Source organism: Anastrepha obliqua, chromosome 1, assembly GCF_027943255.1.
Source record: "Anastrepha obliqua isolate idAnaObli1 chromosome 1, idAnaObli1_1.0, whole genome shotgun sequence".
NCBI classification, from domain to species: Eukaryota; Metazoa; Arthropoda; class Insecta; order Diptera; family Tephritidae; genus Anastrepha; species Anastrepha obliqua.
In genome coordinates this window covers 18,349,724-18,367,150 of record NC_072892.1, presented here as the reverse complement: position 1 = coordinate 18,367,150, position 17,427 = coordinate 18,349,724, and the positions used below count along the sequence as shown (strand labels likewise).

General features: G+C 41.2%; 1 protein-coding gene across 1 annotated transcript in view; it reads right to left on the bottom strand.

The window, feature by feature from the left end:
* The window catches only part of LOC129247219 (dynein axonemal heavy chain 5), a 119,371-nt gene that overhangs the window by 42,145 nt on the left and 59,799 nt on the right, over positions 1 to 17,427 (bottom strand). The window contains exons 15-20 of the mRNA XM_054886253.1: positions 15,934 to 16,133; positions 14,861 to 15,855; positions 13,924 to 14,803; positions 13,661 to 13,833; positions 6,229 to 6,384; positions 3,061 to 3,271 (exon numbers count right to left, since the gene is read on the bottom strand). Of these exons, the coding sequence (XP_054742228.1) occupies positions 3,061 to 3,271; positions 6,229 to 6,384; positions 13,661 to 13,833; positions 13,924 to 14,803; positions 14,861 to 15,855; positions 15,934 to 16,133 (2,615 nt within the window). The remainder of the gene's footprint in view (positions 1 to 3,060; positions 3,272 to 6,228; positions 6,385 to 13,660; positions 13,834 to 13,923; positions 14,804 to 14,860; positions 15,856 to 15,933; positions 16,134 to 17,427) is intronic.

Below are 17,427 nucleotides of genomic sequence, written 5' to 3'. Positions count from 1 at the left end.
TTGCCGTCTGAACAACGACTGATTGGGCGAGTGTGTGAATACGTGTCAAATGAGCGAATGATTTTATTAACGGTAACGTGGCAACCGGAGTTACTCACTTAATTTCGTTTTTCACCATAGGTGAAGGCCACACCTGGTAATATATCATCCTTGGAATGGAAAAATTGAAATTTTAATTGGACGAGCCAAGGAGCATCAAGAGATTTGGTGGCTCCTAAAACACTCAGACTAAAAAGCCCATTGTATATTAGTTAGAAAAGTCAAACCGTTTGTGTTTTATTCAAAAAAGTTCAAAAGTTGAAGCGCTCTTACTGAAAACCCCTATATTTAGAGCTCTGAAAAGAGGGCACATATTCAAGGGGGAAAGGAGAAAAGTATCAGAGAAAGAGACAGAGGTAGTTAGACCTGTGAGAATTTGGTAAATCTGTGAATATCCTCCAGTTTTAGAGAACGAATATTACTCTTTCTCACGACATCGGAACCCAAGACTTTTAGCCTTGCTCAAGCAAAGGCAGGACACTCACAGAGAAAGTGATCAGTGCTATCCGCCTCTTCCAAGCAAGACAGGCACACTGGGTCCTCAATGATTCCAATGGTGGTCATATGCTGATCCCATGGGCTGTGTCCTGTAATAATACCGGCCATCAACCAAACGTCTTTCCTTCAATGTTTTAGAATATATCATCCTTAGTAATGGTAATGGTTGTAGGGGTTAGGCTAAGGCCTTTATGCACTGCGACCAGATTGATCTATTGTGCGCCCCTAATTACTTAATTATAATTTTTTAGTACATCGAGGAATCGAACCAGCTCCCTAGAAGGGAGCAATTGTAGATATTCCTCCTCTAGTAGGTACGAGTACAGGATTCTGAGTCTCCTGTGGCCTAATGCCTCACAGTTGGTGATAAGTGTTCCATTGACTCCTCTTCATCACAGCAGAACCTGCATGATCTTGTGATAGATAACCCTATGTGATAAAGTTTTTATTATAGGCAAAGTAACCTGTAAGTGCTCCACAGTGTAATCTGAGGCCCTTTTTATCTAGGGTTAGAGCAGATTTTGCTCTCTTGGCAAGTTCAAAAAATTCTGGGAGTGATTAAGGCCACTTGTGCCGTTCGAGTGTTCCCTGATTTTAGTTTGGATCCATTTTTTGGTTTCCTGTTTTATTTTTGTTAAACCCGAAGAATGGGGTTGGTCCAATGAATAGCCTTTATGCCCCTTTTTTGGCATAAAAATCTGCCTTCTCGCTTCCTTCGTGACCCTCATGTTCTGGTACCCATATCAGTGTGACCTGATTATGACTGACCAGTTTGTTGAGTGCATTGTTACACTCTATTAGGACTTTTGACTTGACTGTGAAGCTATTGAAGGCTTTGAGAACCGCTTAACCGTCCGGAAGTATTTTAGTTTTTACTTTCACTGTTTCCATTATGGCGAAGAGCTCCGCATGGAAAATTGTGGTATCTGTACTTAGTGTAAGGGATTTGTGTGCTCTAGGCCCCACTACTCCTGCTCCTACTGCTTGAAACTTTTTGGAACCATCTGTGTAGCATTTCTGTCTATCTATGATCCTCGCTCGTGCATCGTGATCAATGGCTCACTAAAGAAATCGGGCAGAAAAATTGGGAACCTTTTCTTCACCAAATGAAATGGTTAGAGATAAACAAAATATCAACAACAGATATCTGCATTCTATCAGACAGCCAAGCTGCCAAGTGTCTTACATTGTCGCCAATCTCTTAATGAGATGGCCAAACAATATCGTATTATCTTATGCTGGGTTCCAAGCCACAGAGACATACCAGGTAACTGTAGGGCTAACCAACTTGCAACAGAAGAATTTTATGGGGGTACCTCTCGCAACTTGTAAGCTTCTTATTAAGGACGCACTAATCAGTTCTATAAACAAAGAGGGATTAGTGCCAATACCTGTGAAATTGTTAGGCAAACATGGCCAAGGCTAAATCTACGTGTGTCCAAAGATATTATAAAATTGAGTAGACTTCAAATAAGGACCTTAGTAGACTTCAAATAAGGACCTTAGTAGGGGGCCTCACACGACATTGTCTCATAGGAAATCATGCAAGGAGATTGGGCGTTTACACGCATGATTTCTGTCGTAGCTGCAGAAATCAGGAGGAGTTGGAAACAATTCAACACCTTTTTTGCACATGCCCGGCTCTAGCCAGAAGCAGGAATCGATACTTAAGATCCTATTGAATACAGATAATCTATATACTTTACGCTTTGTCAAAAGCTCAGGATGGTTCAATATGGAAAGGGAAATGCAGCCCAGCCTCTGCGGCTCACAACGGACCCATTTCGTGGTCTAAGTGGTATCGCTGTCTCTATATGCGATGGGGCTGCCAAACTTGACCTAACCTTCCTTCACCACTTCGGTAAGTAAACACGCATGCCCTTCCACATCATCAACATACTTCACTGCGAATGTTGTTTGCTAGTCTCTCGTTCGAAATGTTTGCTCGCTTTTAAAGCTCCCATTTTCCATAATTTGAAGTGAGGATTTTCACTTTAATAAGGCTGACCCAATCGCAATAATAAAAATAAGGTGAAAAGGATATTTTATAACATTTTTTGTCCCTTTAATTTAATTAATGCTACAGCAGGTAAGTGGAGAATATCTTCGATTTTGCCTATCAAATGGTACTTTATTTTTAATTTTTTCCTACAATTTAATTAAGAAGATGTCCAAGGTCAGTGGAAACTGAATTTAATTTTCCGCTCGAACGCTAACAAAAAGTTTGTCAACGTGAAGCAGGACGGAGGAGGTTCTATGCGGCGTGTCACTTCGACAATCAGCTGCCGGCGTACAGCGAACAGCGAGCAGTTAGATTTTAATGAGACACGATTTACTGGAATTTAAATCGTAAACTTTGTCAGCGCTGAAACTTGGCCGCCAAGCAATGTCGAGTTGTAATTAAAACTTTTGTTTCCGTTTAGGTAACATTTTGTTTTCGTTTTTTTTTTTCAAGAACAAAAATGTCAGAGCACATCGACATTATTCACTATTCGCATCACCTTTGCCACCTGGCTCACTTACCATTGTTATGAATATGCCAAATTCAGGATTCATCTCAATCGTGTCACCATCGGTGAAGATGAATGTTTTCTTTTTCTCCTTTTTGGCTGTGAGCACAACTGCAACTTGTTGAGCTGCCACTGATAGCACCGGAAGTTCGATGCGATTGAATTCGTCGAAGCAGCCCCAAGTGCCGGACTGAGCCAAGCCCTTGTAGATGCGGCCCAGTCCCCTAAAAATGCGAAAATAAATGAAATTAGGAAATTATGACGTTAACAAAATAATTTAGTAGGAAAAATATTAATGAGATAATTAAAAAAAAATGAGGACAACAAATTGATATTTAATTCCTTATAATATTACAAAAACCGACATAAAGACTTATATTAAGATAAACATTCTGTCAAAAAAGTACCGGGAATTGTTCAATACAACACAAAATAATTGTTTAATCATCAAAATTTATTTTGTCGCCTTCAAAATATGATCCATTCGAAGGCATGCCAACGATTAGTCCAGTCATCAAAGCAACTTTTAAACGCGTTTGAAGAGATCTTCTTCAGCTCCTTCAGCGAACTCTCCTTAATGGCCTCTATCGACCCAAAGCGGCGTACGCGTAAGTTTTGGGAAATAGAAAAAGTCGCAGGGGACTAAATCCGGTGAATACGATGGTTGTTCGATGGTATTTGTTGGGTTTTTGGTCAAAAAAGTGTTCACAATATGAGCCTTGTGAGACAGTGCGTTATCATGGAGCAAGATCCATGAGTTTTCTTTCCATAAATTGGTCCGTTTCCTACGCACATCTTCTCTCAAACGTCGCATAACTTCCAAATAATATTCTTTATTTACCTTAGAATCATTTGAAACGAATTCCGAGTGCACAACACCATTGGTAATCAAAGAAAACGAGTGGCAAGACTTTCCCTTTTAACCGGCTTTGACGTGGTTTTTTGGGTTTCAGCTCATGTGAATAGCGTCATTCAACCGCCTGTTGACTGGTTTGCATGTCAAACGCCCCCTTCTTCTGACGAATTTTTTTTTAAAGAAATTCAACTCTCTTGGAACGAGTCGAGCAACCACGCGTCTCATGCTCAATTGATGGTGTAGAATGTTGCGAATTGATTTGTGAGACACGCTACGGTCACGAGCTACCTCCCTCAAAGTTAAATGATGATTTTCCTGCACCATTTCCTTGACTTTGTCGACGTTTGCATCCGTTGAAGAAGTTGATGGGCGTCCAGATCGGTGCAAATCTTCCAGGACTTCTCGACCCTCTGCAAAAACCTTATACCACTCGTAGACCCGGGTTTTTGATAAAGCACACACGCCATAGGCTTTCTGCCACATTTTCAACGATTTGACACATGAAATCCCGTTCAAAACACTAACTTTAAGACAAATTCTTTGTTCGATATTTTTATCCATAGTGAAAATCGCAGCGCACGCCTGTGGTTGATTGATATATTAGGTGCACAAATAACTTCTCGCTGTTTTTTTGATGAAAATACAACTTTATACTGAAAAAATGGTTACAAGTGAATCATTGAAAGTATTGCCCATCGCTGGTTACTACTTTTCCCAATCTTTCTGGTAGATCTCATATACCGTCGCGGTAAAACTGTTCATCTTTTGAGGCTATCCACGGATCAAGCCATTTTTTGATGTCTTCATGTGAATGGAACTGCTGGTCAGCTAGACCATGTGCCATCGATCGGAACAGGTGATAATCGGACGGCGCAATATCCGGGGAATATGGCGGGTGGGGTAGGATTTCCCATTTCAGTGTTTCCAGGTAGGTTTAAATGGATTTGGTAACGTGAGGCCGTGCGCTGTCGTACTGTAGAATCACTTTTTCATGCCTCTCCGCGTATTGCGGCCGCTTCTCGCGCAGTGCTCGGCTCAATCGCATCAATTGAAGTCGATACCTATCCCCAGTGGTGGTTTCGTTTGGTTTTAACAGTTCATAATAAATAACACCAACTTGGTCCCACCAAATACATAGCATACCCTTCGCAGCGTGAATATTCGGCCGAGGCGATGACGTAGAAGCATGACCGGGCAGTCCCCATGACTTTCTTTTCTTTGGATTGCTTTAATGCATCCATTTTTCATCACCCGTTACGATGCCATGAAGAAACCCCTTCCTTTTTTGCCGCTGGAGCAGTTGTTCACAGGTGAAAAAACAACGTTCAACATCTCTTGGTTTTAATTCATAAGGAACCCAAGTATCCTGTTTCTGAATTATTCCCAAAGCATGCAGTCGCTTGCAAATGGATTGGCGGGTAACTCCTAATACTGAAGCAAGCTCTTCTTGCATTTGAAACAGATCCTCATTGACACAGAACATCCAATTCAAGACGCTGAAGAAGCAGGTTTTTGGCCTCCCTTCACGCGGAAGGTCGTCAACATTAAAATCACCGTCTTTGAAGCGACGGAACCAATCTCGGTACGATGTTTCACTTAAAGCAGCATCACCATAAACTTTTTGTACCTCTCGATGCGCTTCAGCCGCCGTTTTTTGTCGAATGAAAGGGGGAAATCAACACTTCCCGCAAATGATGAATATTCGGCACAAAATCAGACTTTTTCACAAAACCAAAAGTAGATGATACCAAAACAAAATTACTAATGTGTCGAAACAGTTTGTTTCCCATATGTCTAAGCTTGGTTTATGACGTTTAGGTTGTGTTAGAATCGACTAGCACACACTGCTGGCGACATCTATTGACAAACAGCGAGAACCTAATAACTAAATGCCAAAAACAAGTCAATTGACAGATTACGCTCAAACTCTGCGACACTATAGAGGACAGTTGTACCAACATTCCAGCAAAAAAATTTAGATGCGTGCTTTTTAAGTAAACAATTACCGATATTTTTTTGACAGAAGGTATAAGCATATTTTCGAAATTGATTCTAATATAAACGTCATAATTAGTATTATTTATAAATACATACATACACATGCACGCACACATTTACACAAGTAAAATACGAAAGTGAGAGTGATACGCCAAACCAGCGCCTGAGACTCGCAACAATTATTTCAAACACGCCAGCACGCAAACGTTCGCAAAACATATACATTTACGCATAAATCTAACTGTATTTGTTAGGCATACATAGGTATATCTTCATTCACCTTCATCCAGCTTATGGGAAATTTATTACTCTACTGCATTTTAATACCTGTAATCCATTTGGTCGGAGCAATTAAATACAACCACGTATTTAGCCAGCGTCTTGCCCATGTCCTTAACCGTCTCCGTTTTGCCGGTACCCGCCGGCCCACAGGGCGCGCCACCCATGCTCAGTGTTAGCGCCTGGGCAAGCGTGATGTAGCAACTATGCAGCAGAAATGAATGGCGGCCATTCCCCAGCATCCAATAAAGCGACGAAAGTAGTTTCAGGTGCGGAAATGGAAAAGAAAATTGGAAAAACAAACAATTATTTCACACAATTCGGCGGAATGTTGCAGCCACTCAAATGGAACACGAAAGATCAATGAATACCACCACTGCGTACTGCGTACGATGTGGAAATGCACGCACGAGTTTATATCTGCTTGGCTGATTTCAACATCAATGGAGTATGAAAGAGTTTTCAAAAACTATTACTTTTAGCCGCATGCAACCACATGTGAATCATAAAATTTTTTTTTTTTTTTTTTTTTTTTAATAAATAAATGTTCACGAGTAGCCTGAGTACAATTTATCTTGTTAAAGTGCTGAACTGGCGCTATCTTGGCAATATTTAATATCAACAATTACTGAATTGGAAAACTTATTTCCGCGCCTCGAAAGTTAAAGCACCTGTCAGTCACACCAGCAAATCCCGCTCAATGCCTGCTGACAAATGTTTACACGGCGGAAGGCGCGTGCCACTGCATAAAATAAGCAAGAAGAATGAAAAATGGCTTAATAGACTTAATTATAAAGTTTTTCTCAATAGTGCGCCCTGTTTGTAGGTCTAAAGCCTAAACATATTGCCTCTTAGCGAATGCCTATGTGTGAAGTGCGCCGATGCCTATGACTGAAGTGAGAAAGTTAACTTGAAGCGCCTTTCGCATCAACTTCGCTGCCTACTGCCATAGGAAAGGCGTAGGTAATGCCTGCAGCTTTTGTGGGAACCATCAACTAATACAATTTTAGTTTAAATACTTAAAACTTTTCAAGCAACCTATCAACGTTGTATTTCTTCTCAAAATTTCACTCTCCTATTTGTTGCACCACTTGCTCCTTCTCCATTAAGTAATTCACGTTCAGTGCTTCCCTTTGGATTGTGGTTGGAATTCAACGCAACTTACAAAAAACTTAAAGAATTTTCCAACAGTATGAGCAACAATGTCGCAGTTTGGCAGCAAAATGGCAAGAATGTGATGGCAAATCGAAGAGAGAGCAACAAGACTTGTGGCATCCAAACAACCACTAACGCGAAGGTAAATTTTTTAAAGTTTTGTCAGGCATTTAAGCTATGCTGGATATTTTAGCTTCACCGATTCGGAGTTAAGGGGCTCGAATTGTGTGGGATTTTCGAAGGGAATTGAGGAACCTCCGAATGGATATAAACGCTCCGAGGTAAAAGAAGGCCTCCTCTATGTTGGAAAGATCAGGTGGAGAAGGACTTGGTGTGTCTAACTGGTGCGGTTAGCCCGCGAAAGAAAAGACTGGTGCGATGAAAAAAATGAAAACTGCTATCTGGGCCACTTACTACCATCAGCAATCAACAGATGAAAATCCGCAACATGACAAATGTCCGGCCGGAGCGGATTCTTGGTGTGGTTACCAAAAGGCTTTGGCCGAAGGCAAACCATTTAAACATGAATACACCCCACTGCCAGAAGATGTTTTGAACGCAATAAAACCAATTTACGTAGATTTGAGTAAAGACGAACTTTTAGAGAGATGCCTGGGTGGTTTTACTCAAAACACTAACGAGAGTTTAAATCAGCTTATATGGAGGATTGCTCCGAAAAAACTCTCTGGCAGTACAAGTATCGTTCAACTGGCAGCTCTGGTAGCTGCATGCACCTTTAATGAAGGCACAGGTGCTTTGCTGCAGTTTATGTATGACATGGCATTGGGCCAAGCGCTCACGAATATGCGAGAAGAGTGGACCAAACTCGCATCGAAAGATCTGACCAAAAATGCCACCAACAGACTAAGGAGGGCAGGATAGCTCGTAGACTTGCTAAAAAAAGATGCTGAAGACAATGACAAAGCTAGTGGAAACATACTCTATGGTGCTGGAATCGACGACTCCGTGTAAGTAGAGAGAAAAAAGTATTTTCTTGACGTTTTCATAACTTAAAACTTTAAACGCGGTTTTCTCGAACCTTTTTTTTTAAAGTGCGTAGTCATTGGCATTTGAAAACTACTCAACCGATCCTTTTGAAATTTTGCACACATATTTTACATATAAAAAACCTCTCCCCAACGTTTTTTTCGCCATTTTTTTTTTATATTAAGGTGGTTTTACACATTATTAAGGTGGTTTTACACCTACAAAATGGCGGCATTTTTTCGTCAAAAATCACTTTTTACTTCAAACGACTACCAAATGGCTGAAAATGAAAATAAGTCGTGAAAATAAACGTTGGGGGGAAGTTTAACTCATACTTTAACTAAATTATTCGATTTTTTTGATTTCAGATGATTCTACGCTGAGATATGCTGACTACTGCAAAATGTATTTTTGAAAAGACGTCTACGTAAATGTGCTCTCGTTCGCTCATTTTGCAATATTTTTACATGAAAATTTTATCAAATATTCTTGAAATGTTACTTTATAATATGCAACAACTTTTAATAAACTGACTTGAACCGTTTCGCTACAACAAATTCATGTTTTTTTTAGCGTTTATCCCTTACCCCCCCCTTAAACTCGGCCAAAATCACGTAAGCGTAAGGACTGGAACTATCCGCTCGACTACCAGACTACTGCAGCGTCTATCAGGCAGAGGTTCTAGCTGTTATAAAAGAAGTGGCTACATATCTAAATACGCATGCCGTAACAAAAACGACTATAAATATATTCTCGGATAGCCAGGCGGTCATTAAATCAAGGAATGCGGCTATACTAAGATCAAAAGTTGCACAGTACATAACGCCATGCAGGCCTAGATGATATTAGCGTCGTATTAAAGGTCATTCTTATTAGGGTTTCGGGGCACAGAGATATTGAGGGAAATTGTGAAGCCGATGAGCTAGCCAGGAAAGGAACTGCTCTACAACTGCTCAGTAACAAAGGTATCATTTGGATACCTATGGCCATGAGTAAACTAATAATGAAAAAACAAAATCATCCAAGAGGCCAATAGGTCATGGAGAGATGAATATACATGTGTAACAGCTAGGCTACTATGGCCGCAAATAAACAAGAAATAGACAAAGGAATTACTTAGCCTCTCAAGAGATGATATCTCGAAGGTCGTGGCTTGTGTCACTGGTCATTGGCTAGGCATTCCTTGAGACTAGGAGTATTCTCCCATGAATATTGCAGAAGTTGTAGAGATGAGGAAGAGGAAGAAACAGTTGAGCACTTCCTTTGCAATTGTTCAGCCTTAGCTAAAAGCAGAGCAGGTTGTCTAGGCAAACACGTTTTCAATTATCTTACAGAACTGTTTGTCGTGGCGATTGGACCAATCCTGCGCTTTATAAGAGCCTCAAAATGGTTTCCCGAAGGTAAATATACGAGGTTCCCGTGTCGCACATCACAACGGACCTGCAAGGTCTAAGTGAGTTAGTCGTACGGACCGACTACCACCATAACCTAACCTAACCTAAATGTTTTAGAAGCCAATGTAAAGGGTAATTGGATTGGAGGTAATTTTCCCAATAGGGTTTTTTTGACAGATCACGCGTTACTACTGTCAAACTAAATACATAATTTTTTCCAGTATTCATTGATATTTTATCATAGAAAGACTTGCGTCTCAACAAAGTTTACAAATCGCAAAATTGTATAACAAAAACGACGCTCTGTGAAAAGTGTTCATCGCGTGCTCAGGCCAAATTATGCTGTACATAACCGTCCTTCCGAACGAATTATTCGGAATAGAGAATTATTCGCAGTTGTAAACAAACTTCTGTTAGTACTGGAATCGGTGGGCTGTAAGGTGATAGCTTACGCCGACGATGTTGTTATTGCTGTCTCTGGTAAATTTGTATCTACATTAAGAGACCTAATACAAAATGCTCTAGATATACTTTCTAGGTGGGCAGGAAAGTGTGGTCTAGGAGTCAACCCAGACAAAACACAACTCATATTGTTCACTAGGAAACACAGAATCCCTCAGCTAAGTCCAATTACGCTCAAAGGGGAAGCTCTTGTGATTTCGGAAGAAACCAAGTACTTGGGACTAAACATAGATAGGAAACTGACTTGGAAGTCAAACACCTTAGAAAGGGTCAGGAAAGCGAACCTAGCTTTTTATGCCTGTAAGAGAGCTTTAGGGAAGACCTGGGGAATTAAACCTAAGGTTACTCATTGGCTCTACACTGCTGTCGTCAGACCCATTCTTCTATATGGAAATGTTGTCTGGTGGTGTGCTATGCAGAAAAAAACCTATTCTAATTTATTGAATAAGGTGCAGAGATCAGCGGAACTAGCAATATGTGGCGCCATGAAAACCACGCCATCCATGGCTTTGGACATCATGCTACATCTGCCACCCCTAGATCTCTTCTGCAAATACTCAGCGGCCTGCGCCGCTTTAAGGCTCAAAGCGAGCTCACAGTGGAGAACTGTCACACATGGACATTCAACCATTTTAGACTCCTACACGGATATACCCAGTGACTGTGATTATCACCCTCCCATTCTTTGCTTCGAAAGGAATTTCCTGATGAAAATCCCTTCTAGACTGGAATGGCTTGAGGAAGATCCAACACCCAATACACCCGTTAAGATCTACACGGACGGATCCAAAATGGACACCGGTGTAGGATCAGGGTTATTTTGCGAAGAGCTTTCTATTAGTGAATCCTTTAAATTACCGGATCACTGTAGCGTTTTTCAAGCGGAAATAAACGCTATTCATGAAGCCTTAAAATGGTTAAAGATAAACAGAATATCATCAACGGATATCTGCATTCTATCAGACAGCCAAGCTGCCCTACGAGCCCTGGATGCATTCCAAACAACATCAAGGAGTGTCTTACGTTGTCGCCAATCTCTAAATGAGATGGCCAAACAATATCGTATAATCTTATGCTGGGTCCCAGGCCACAGAGATATACCAGGGAACTGTAGGGCAGACCAACTTGCAAGAGAAGGTACCTGTATGCCAGACATAAGTAATTTTATGGAGATACCTCTCGCAACTTGTAAGCTTCTCATTAAGGACGCACTAATCAATTCTGCAAATCAGAGATGGATTAGCGCTAACACCTGCGAAATTGCTAGGCAAACATGGCCAAGGCTTAATTTACGTCTGTCCAAGAGTATTATAAAACTGAGTAGACTTCAAATCAGGACCTTAGTAGGGGCCCTCACAGGACATTGTCTCATAGGAAATCATGCAAGGATATTGGGCGTATACACGCATGATTTCTGTCGTAGCTGCAGAAATGAGGAGGAATTGGAAACAATTCAACACCTTTTTTGCACATGCCCAGCTCTAGCCAGAAGCAGAAACCGATTTTTAAAATCCTACTTCTTAACGAACATAGATAATCTATACACTTTAGGTATCAACAACCTTTTACGCTTTATCAAAAGCTCAGGATGGTTCAATATGGAAAGGGAAATGTAGCCCAGCCCCCGCGGCTCACAACGGACCCACTCCGTGGTCTAAGTGGCATCGTTGTCTCTATGTGCGATGCGGCTGCCAAACCTACCTACCTACCTAAGTTTACAATATTGGATTCAACTCGGTCTATTAGACCACGTACAGCCCGAAGTGCGAAGAATATTGCGGTCGTAAATGAGAGTTTTACCGAAGACACTGCAGAATCAGTTTGACGCCGGTCTCAACAACTTGGCCTATCTTATGGCACTACTTGGGCGATTTTACGTAAAGATCTTGGTTTGAAAGCGTATAAAATACGGTTAGTCTAAGAGTTGACGACGAAGCAGATCTTCCAAAGCGTCATAATTTCAGTCGTTGGGCTTTTGAAAAATTCGCCGAAGATCTGCACTGTGGGACCCGAATTTTGTTCAGCGATGACGCCCATTTTTGACTTGATGGCTACGTAAATAAGCAAAATTGCTACATTCGGACTGAAGCCATTCAAGAACAGCCATTGAAAGCAACTCTTTGGTGTGGCCTAAGGGCTAGAGGAATTATCGGCCCATATTTCTTCAAAGACGAGGTTGATGCCAATGCAACATTGAATGGCGAACGCTATCGCGCCATGATAAACGACGTTTTGATGCCAGAAATCGAAGTTCATGATCTTCACAAAATTTGGTCCCAACAAGACAGTCGCTACTTGCCATACAGCCCGTGAAACAATGGATTTACTGCGACGTCGTTTCGGTGAACAATTTATTTCTCGCCTCAAACCAGTGGATTGGCCACCGAACTCGTGTGATATCACACCTTTGGACCTTTATTTGTGGCAGTATGTAAAGTCTAAATGCTTTGTGAACAATCGATTGGTGTATTGGAAGCCAAATCCTCCAGCGAGTCATTCAAAATTGGTGTTTACGGATGACCGAATTGCAGCGCAGTTGCGGCAAACGTTTGAAAGGGATTACCTTTACAAAACATATATCTTGAATTGTTCTACAAAAACAATAAAAATCCCCCAATCGATTTGAATTTTCGTTGTTTTATTTCAATTTAAAAGCTGATTCCTCAAAATTAATAACCCTTAAAAAGCGCAACTTTTATTAAGGCAATCAATTTAAACTAGAAATTTTCCAAGTGAAAAAGACTCCTCTCTTGACTAATCCCGTTGGAGGTTCTCTTACCATTCTAGGTAGATAGGTGAAATGGTTGAAGTGCCAGTCTGGCACACCTTTAGTGGCACTGAAGTGCCGTTTTGATACCATTATGAGACCTCCAACAGGCAGATATCTACAGCCAGCCAGAGCTGTTGATATTATATATATAATGGAGAAGTTTGATGGGATTTAGGTTGGCGCACTGCCCTCTGTCGAGCTGCCAAACCCGGACATTTATAGAGAAAGTGCTCAACAGCCTCCTTCCCTGAAAGATCCCCACAGCTTCTGCAATGGGGGTTAAGTGGTAGCCTTAGCTTCTCCGCGTGTGTGCCAATCGTCCAGTGTCCGGTTGAAAATTGAATGACGAGAAGTCTAAAGGGTTTTCTGAGTCCTTCGTATATGGTACTAGGGCCAAAGGGTTTTCGAAATAGCACATGAAGAAATGGAACTCCATCTTTTCTGCGCTTTCCTGAGAAATAATTTGTGCAGTTCCCCTTTAACAACTGTCAGGGTGATGCCGATGACCGGGTAGGAGGTCTCAAGGTCTAATTATTCTACTATAAATGCAACTCAACTTTCCTGTCTACCTTATTTTAGTTTTACTCCATCATCAATTGACACTATTTGATTAATTTCTGATAATTATGAATTAACTTTTTGTATAAATATAAGATTATTTGTCAGGTATCGACTCTATTTTAACACTTTGACTGCCCTTCCTTAAGCTCACCGATCAGTTAACGGCGTTATCACCAAACGATCTGTACAACCCAAGTATTCATTTTGGTATGTGAAAGTTACATCCGTTACGGAAATCCAGGTCTTGTCCAAGTCTTCTTTGAAGTAAAAACGACACTGTTTCAACCACTCAAAATCGTTGGCCGATTTAATGTTCATACGGCACTAGAAAGATATTTATATACGATTAAGATTTCGTGGAAATGAAACCCTTAAATTTAAAACCAAATATTGCGCAATAGTTCGCAGCCTCACCAATATATCGAAAATGTCGCGCTGGTGCACGTGTATGGTAATCAAGGTTTCGAAATTGGTGCGCTCCATCTTTGTCAAATTTCTGGTTGTTTGATCGATCAGCGTGTTTAGAATTTCTAGAAACTTATTATTCGTCTCCGACATGACTTTCCTCTCATGCCTGGCCTGCATCAGCGCCATTTCCGCGTCGCGTGTCCAAATCATTTGTATACCCAAAAGACCAATTTGCGCTGGGACTTTTTCTAAAAAGCCCAACAAAGTGAAATTTGGATCATTTATTGTAGCATAAGCGGTGCGGATAATCGAATGCAATGACTGCTGTGCTGTGACCAGCAACTGAGTTAGCCATGTCTCGACGGAACCCTCGGCGCGAATCGCACGATCCAGCTGTATCATCTCGCCCTCACTGGAGATTATTGCCATCATCTTGTTATATTCGATATCGTGAAATTTCACCTTGCGTGTGTTATCGAAAATGGAGAGTAGATGATTTTGTATGGTATGCGAATCGGAGGCCTGACCCAAAATTTCCAACAGCGCCGGATCGGAGACAAAAAAGAAACGCGGAAACATCATGCGCTTGCGCTCCAAATAGCCACTGAGTGATTTTTGACAAATTTCCAACTGTTCCTGCAAGTGAGGCAAAAGCTGCTTCAAGAGATCGTCACCAACACAACAAGCCACCACGCCTGGCGTCTCGTGGGCGCGTTGCATTATCTTTTGCCAGGACTTGTCGATTTTCGAGAAACGCTTCGCTTCTTTTGGCAGCTGCTTAGCAATGTCGCCACCAACAAAGACAGCCTCCAAATACACCCACATGTTTTGCACCAGCAGCCAGCGTTCCAAAATCTCATTCGAATTCGAAAGATCGTAAACCCATCTGTATTGAGCAAATAAATTTGTACAAAAACAAAAAGAAATTAGAGTGATTACTCACTGTTGTATTTGCTTTCGAAATGGTGCGTTGTAGCGATTGGATAGCAGTGAGCCCAACACCATTAAGCTGTCTTCTAGCTGCCCTATGGTTTCTGCAGTTGTATCACCACGCAACAATAACTCACCACGATTGTTGAAGCTCATGAATTGTAATTCGTGTACGGACCACTCGTTCGTTACTTGCTTCAGCTTAGCCTCAATATCCTTCTCCTTCATTGCGCTAATGCAAATATCCTCAATATCCTCCTTGTGTTTCAGTAGTGGTGCCTCCAATATATTCTTCAATGAGAAGCCTTCCGAGTCGAATTCGAAAATATATTTAGTAACGTCCATGATGCGCTGCCAGTGGCGCGGCTTCATTGCCTTGTTCGCCATCAGCTCCAACAGGGGGCACATATCATTGAAATCGTCGATGGTTTTCTTGAGCGCATGGAATGCCGGCCATTCCTTCAAACCCTTTGGAAGTTTGCGACAGCGGTTTTGGAACTCCATCAGTTCATTGTTAATCTCTTCGATATCCACCTCGTTCCAGGGTATGTCATAATAACTGCTCACGCGGTCGATTACGTCATTGTACAGCTTGTAGAGTTTCTGCAGCAGATTTAACTCTTTGCGTATCTGACCCAATTCCGGGTAATCAGTTTGTGGCAAGCCAAATAACTCTTCACCACTCTGGTATGTCTGCAGGCGGCGCCACATTCCCTCGAACCGGTTTTGGAACAAAATCAAGCGATCAGAAGCCTCGCGTGGTGTGAGACCCGCTTGCATCGGCCCAGCCGTGCGGTATTCGTTGACATATTGTATCTTGTCTTGCTTAAACTTATCCAAATTATTTCTGAGATCATCCTGGAAGGATGGCTGCATGTCGAGCAACTTGACTTGGGCCTGTAGCGCGCAGGCCAACAGATTTTGGAATGTGCTACGTAAATTGTCTACTAAGTCGAATTGCTCACGTTCCACTTGAACTTCATACCGGGTGAGCACATTGAAGGCTTCCTGGTGGCGAAATTTTGTTCAATGTTTTATGATATTTTACAATATCAAAATTGTTTACTCGAAATGAAGCCTACTTACTTCTATTGGGTCGATACGCAGCTCCATGTCAACTTCTTGTTCCCTTATTTTACTTAAGGTTTCCATGATCATGCGCACATCGTCGAGATCTCGTATCGGTCTGTCTAACTTTCTATCCATTTCATTAATTACTGCGTAGACATAGTCCATCTCCTTTTTGTATTTCTTCTTCATGGCCTGACCAATCTTGTGATTGCAAGCTGAAAGGAAGTTAAATGGTTGAGTAGTGCTACAAAGTCTCAAAAATTAAATGGTCGTCGATTAGCCTACGATGGTGTCTCTGCTAAACATAGTAAACTAAGGTGCGTTTCATAATCATAAGACACCTTTGGTGTACAATTCTTGAACTACCATAAGCTCACTTTTACTTTGCGGAGTAGCTTTTATTTGGCGTCATTTTAACAGTGATGGACTTAAGACTTCCAGCAATTGTTTCTGGTGCGAAAGCTCACTCTATTTTGTAGAACCGTTATCTTTTTCCAAGAAGCTGCACTTTTGCTAGTCTTTTCGGCGTTTCATAATGATAAGACACTAGTCGAAAATAAGATTCTGAAGAGATAGAAGGGACTGATTGTTGTTTTGGATGACTTTAATTATAATTTTATTCAATTTAACCTAAAATGCCGAGGGGTTCAATATTATCACAAGAGGAGCGTGGAAAAATTTTGACCTACAAGGTCAAGTCAGAAGTCGTTGTTATCTGGAATTTTTTACGGAATCCTGAGAATTACAACATTTTGATGCCCATTGGAAGAAAATTATCACTACCAAGTCGAGAACATCAAGATGTCACGAGCAATCATAAGAAAACCTTCTAACTCGACTAAGTTTTGCGCCAACTTGGCCGCTGTTGTTCCAAATAAGGTTTCAAAAACAACAGTTTGGCGCACATTACAGAGGTGCAATCATTTAGAATTATCAGGAATAAGAAAAGGACCCCATCTTTTGCTACTGCACAAGCTGGCGCGTCTTCAGTTTGCAGAAAAACACTTAGACAGCAACTGGGATACAGTGAGATACTTGGAATATTTTTAATGTTGCCCAATTTTATATTATTTTTTAAAAAGGTTATATTTTGAGATGGAAAAAATGGAAACTTGATGGAGCCGATGGTTTTTTAAATTATCGGAGAGATTTGCGCAAGAACCCCCGATCTCTTATTTCCCGAGCGAACTTCGGGGAAAGTTCTGTTATGATTTGGGGCGCATTTACATCGAAAGCAACTTTTGATATACAGTTTACATCATCGCGAGTGAATAGTGGGGACGGCAAAAACGTTTTGGAAAATAATCTCCTTCCTTTTATTCGGGATAATCGGGAAGTGCCCTTCGTTTTTCAGCAAGACAACGCCCGAATCCACGTAAGCAGGGAAACAAGGCAGTATTTGACCGATTGTTGCATAGAAACTATGGACTGGCCGGCGTATGCTCCGGATCTAAACCCAATAGAAAACATTTGGGGTATATTAGACAGAAGAGCTTATGCCATTTTGTC